Consider the following 2,869-nt stretch of genomic DNA (forward strand, 5'->3'; position numbering starts at 1 on the left):
ATGAAAGCAAATCTCACAGACCTGTGGGATGCCATCAAGTATACCAATATGTGCATAATGAGAGTCCCAGAGGAAGACGTAAGGGGCAGAAAAATATTTGAATAAATAATTGTCAAAAATGTTCCAACTTTGATAAAAAAATAATTATATATTCAAGAAACTCAACAAACTTCCAGTAGGATAAATTCAAAGAGCTCTACACCTAGGCATATCGTACTAAACTGTTGAAAGGCAAAGGCAAAGAGAAAATCTTAAAAGTCAGCCAGGGAAAAATAATTCATCATGTATAAGGGAATCGCAATAAGACTATCAGCTGACCTGTCATCATCAGAAACTATGGAGGTCATTCATCTGTCCTTCCACCCAGCCAGCCAGGTCTCCACCCAATTCTCAACCATCCGTCCGTCCTTCTCTTCATCCAACCATCTTTCCAGACAGCCATTTTTCACCCACTTTTTCTATTCATCAGTTGACATACCCATTCATTTATCTGCTTATAGCCATCCACCCAAATACTCATAAAAATATATCCTTCCACGTATCATCTAACTGCTCACTAATATATTCATTCATTCATTCATTCAACCAATAGTTACATAGCACCAATACTGTGGAGGGTTAAGGTCAGGAAATCTTAGGGAAACTTCTGGAGGGGTCTTGAGAAAGTTAGCATGGGGGGACTCTCTGATCCCCGCTCCTTACCACAGTGTGCCAGCAAGTCTTGATGAAAATCAAGCAAATCCTGTCGAATCTCTTCAGGGAGAGGACAGTCTTCCTCATCTGTACCATCTTTGAAATGCAGGAGCATATTGATCTAGGGGAAGGTCAAAAGTTAGAATGAGGGTCTGAGTTCCCAAAGCAGGAACTCTGAGATCAGAGACAGAAGATGCAATCGTAAGTCTGCATCTAAGGTCATGAGTGGACTGTGAGTTAATGAAGACTGGGAGACTAGGGCCAGAGGTCTAACAGGAGTCAGGGTCAGTGTGGGGTGACTCAGAGGTCAGGTTGGTTCAGAAGGTAGGAGATAAATGTATAATTAGGGGTCAAGCATGGGTTTAGAGGTTGAGGGTCCTCAATGATAAGAGTCGGGAGATGTTGAGGTTGGCGTTTAGGCAGTAAGAGTGACCAGCGTCAGAGGTCAGGTGACCTGCTCCTGGGGCGGGGAGCGGAACTCGCGGGTGCGTCTTGCAGTCTCCGCTGCGGTCATGCTGAAGGCTTTCATGAGGAGGCCGTAGCGGTCCCGCTGGTTGTCCTGAAGCTTGTCCACATAGCGCTCTGCAAACGCTGCCAGGGACTCCACACGGTGCTGCAGCTCTTGGTCACAGAAATACTCCAGCAGGTGGCACATCTGCAGAAGGACAGCCACGCGGGAAGAAAGGTGGAGGTGAGACCATCAGGACTTCTTGAACCTTCTCTTGCTTCCTCTCCCCTCTCCATGGCCCTGCCCTCCATGGTCCAGCCACCATCATTTGCTGCCCAGAACCTTAAGCCTGCCTTCATTGGGTGCAGTGGTTCACGCCTGTAATCCCAACACTTTGGGGAGCCAAGGTGGATGGATCACCTGAGGTCAGGAGTTCGAAACCAGCCTGGCCAACGTGGCGAAACCCCATCTCTACTAAAAACACAAAAATTAGCCAGGCATGGTGGCTTATGCCTGTGATCCCAGCTACTCAGCTACTCAGGAAGCTAAGGCAGGAGACTTGCTTGAACCCAGAAGGTGGAGGTTGCAGTGAGCGAAGATCACGCCACTGTACTCCAGCCTGGGTGATGGAGCAAAATTCTGTCTCAAAAAAAAAAAAAAAGCCTGCCTTCTCCAGGGTCTCATCTCCATGGAAAACAGAGAGATCTTTCCAAGGCAGCATCGCTCCCTGCCGCATGCATTTCCACAGCTCCCCACTGCCCGAGGGAGAGGTCCAGGCTCGCACCCCACCTACCCTCTGTCTCCCAGCCCAGATGGATGGAAGCTGAAAAGCAGGGAGCAGCAGCCCACCTGTAACTTCACAGACTCCGGCAGCTTCATCTGGAGCAGTCCCTCCTCCAAGCCTTCTTCTTTTTCTCCTTCTGCTGCCTCCTCTTCCTCTTTTTCCTCATCTTCCTTCTCTTGTGCCGCTTCCTCCTCATCCTCCTCCTTCTCCTCCTCATCCTCCTCTTCCTCCTCCTCCTCCTCCTCCTCCTCCTCTTCCTCAGTGAAGACTTCAGGTTCAATCATCTTCAAGATCTGTTTCACATCCTCATCGCCAAAGATGCCCATCACCTACGGGACAAGGTCTGGATTCTTCACTGCGGCCTGCAAGGCCTCTATCCTCAGGCCCTGGCCTCACTCCCCAGACATGCTCCTCCTGCACATGCCAGTCATTCCTGCACTGGCTGATCCGATTCTTCCCACAGCAGGAATGGCATCCCCTGCCTTGCCGTCCACCCTCCTTAAGATCCGCGCAGGTCCATACCCTGTGTCCCATCCACATAGCCCAGACCACAGAGCCAAATATGAGTGGCCTCTCCCATCACAGGTGACTGTCCTTTCTCCCAAGCCTAAGCATATGCTGTGTCCTCTGGCCCAGGAAACACCCTACATCTGCATAGCTCCCAGCATACACCAGCTCCTGGTCAACACGATAAAGATGCTAACACATGGCCGGGCGCGGTGGCTCACGCCTGTAATCCCAGCACTTTGGGAGGCCGAGGCGGGTGGATCACGAGGTCAAGAGATCAAGATCATCCTGGTCAACAGGTGAAACCCCGTCTCTACTAAAAACACACGCACACACACACACACAAATTAGCTGGGCATGGTGGCACGTGCCTGTAATCCCAGCTACTCAGGAGGCTGAGGCAGGAGAATTGCCTGAACCCAGGAGGCGGAGGTTGC

At 50.5% G+C, this 2,869-nt stretch overlaps 1 protein-coding gene across 5 annotated transcripts in view; it reads right to left on the reverse strand.

The window, feature by feature from the left end:
- The window catches only part of RYR1 (ryanodine receptor 1), a 151,636-nt gene that overhangs the window by 90,756 nt on the left and 58,011 nt on the right, over nt 1–2,869 (reverse strand). For 4 of the 5 annotated variants that reach the window (XM_037730736.1, XM_037730734.1, XM_037730735.1 and 1 more), the window contains exons 35-37: nt 1,991–2,254; nt 1,148–1,348; nt 703–814 (exon numbers count right to left, since the gene is read on the reverse strand). In XM_037730736.1, the coding sequence (XP_037586664.1) occupies nt 703–814; nt 1,148–1,348; nt 1,991–2,254 (577 nt within the window). Of the gene's footprint in view, nt 1–681; nt 815–1,147; nt 1,349–1,990; nt 2,255–2,869 lie in introns of all 5 variants that reach the window. The other variant, XM_017506587.2, reaches the window with a different exon arrangement.

This window comes from Cebus imitator, unplaced genomic scaffold, assembly GCF_001604975.1.
Source record: "Cebus imitator isolate Cc_AM_T3 unplaced genomic scaffold, Cebus_imitator-1.0 Scaffold356, whole genome shotgun sequence".
Taxonomy (NCBI): domain Eukaryota; kingdom Metazoa; phylum Chordata; class Mammalia; order Primates; family Cebidae; genus Cebus; species Cebus imitator.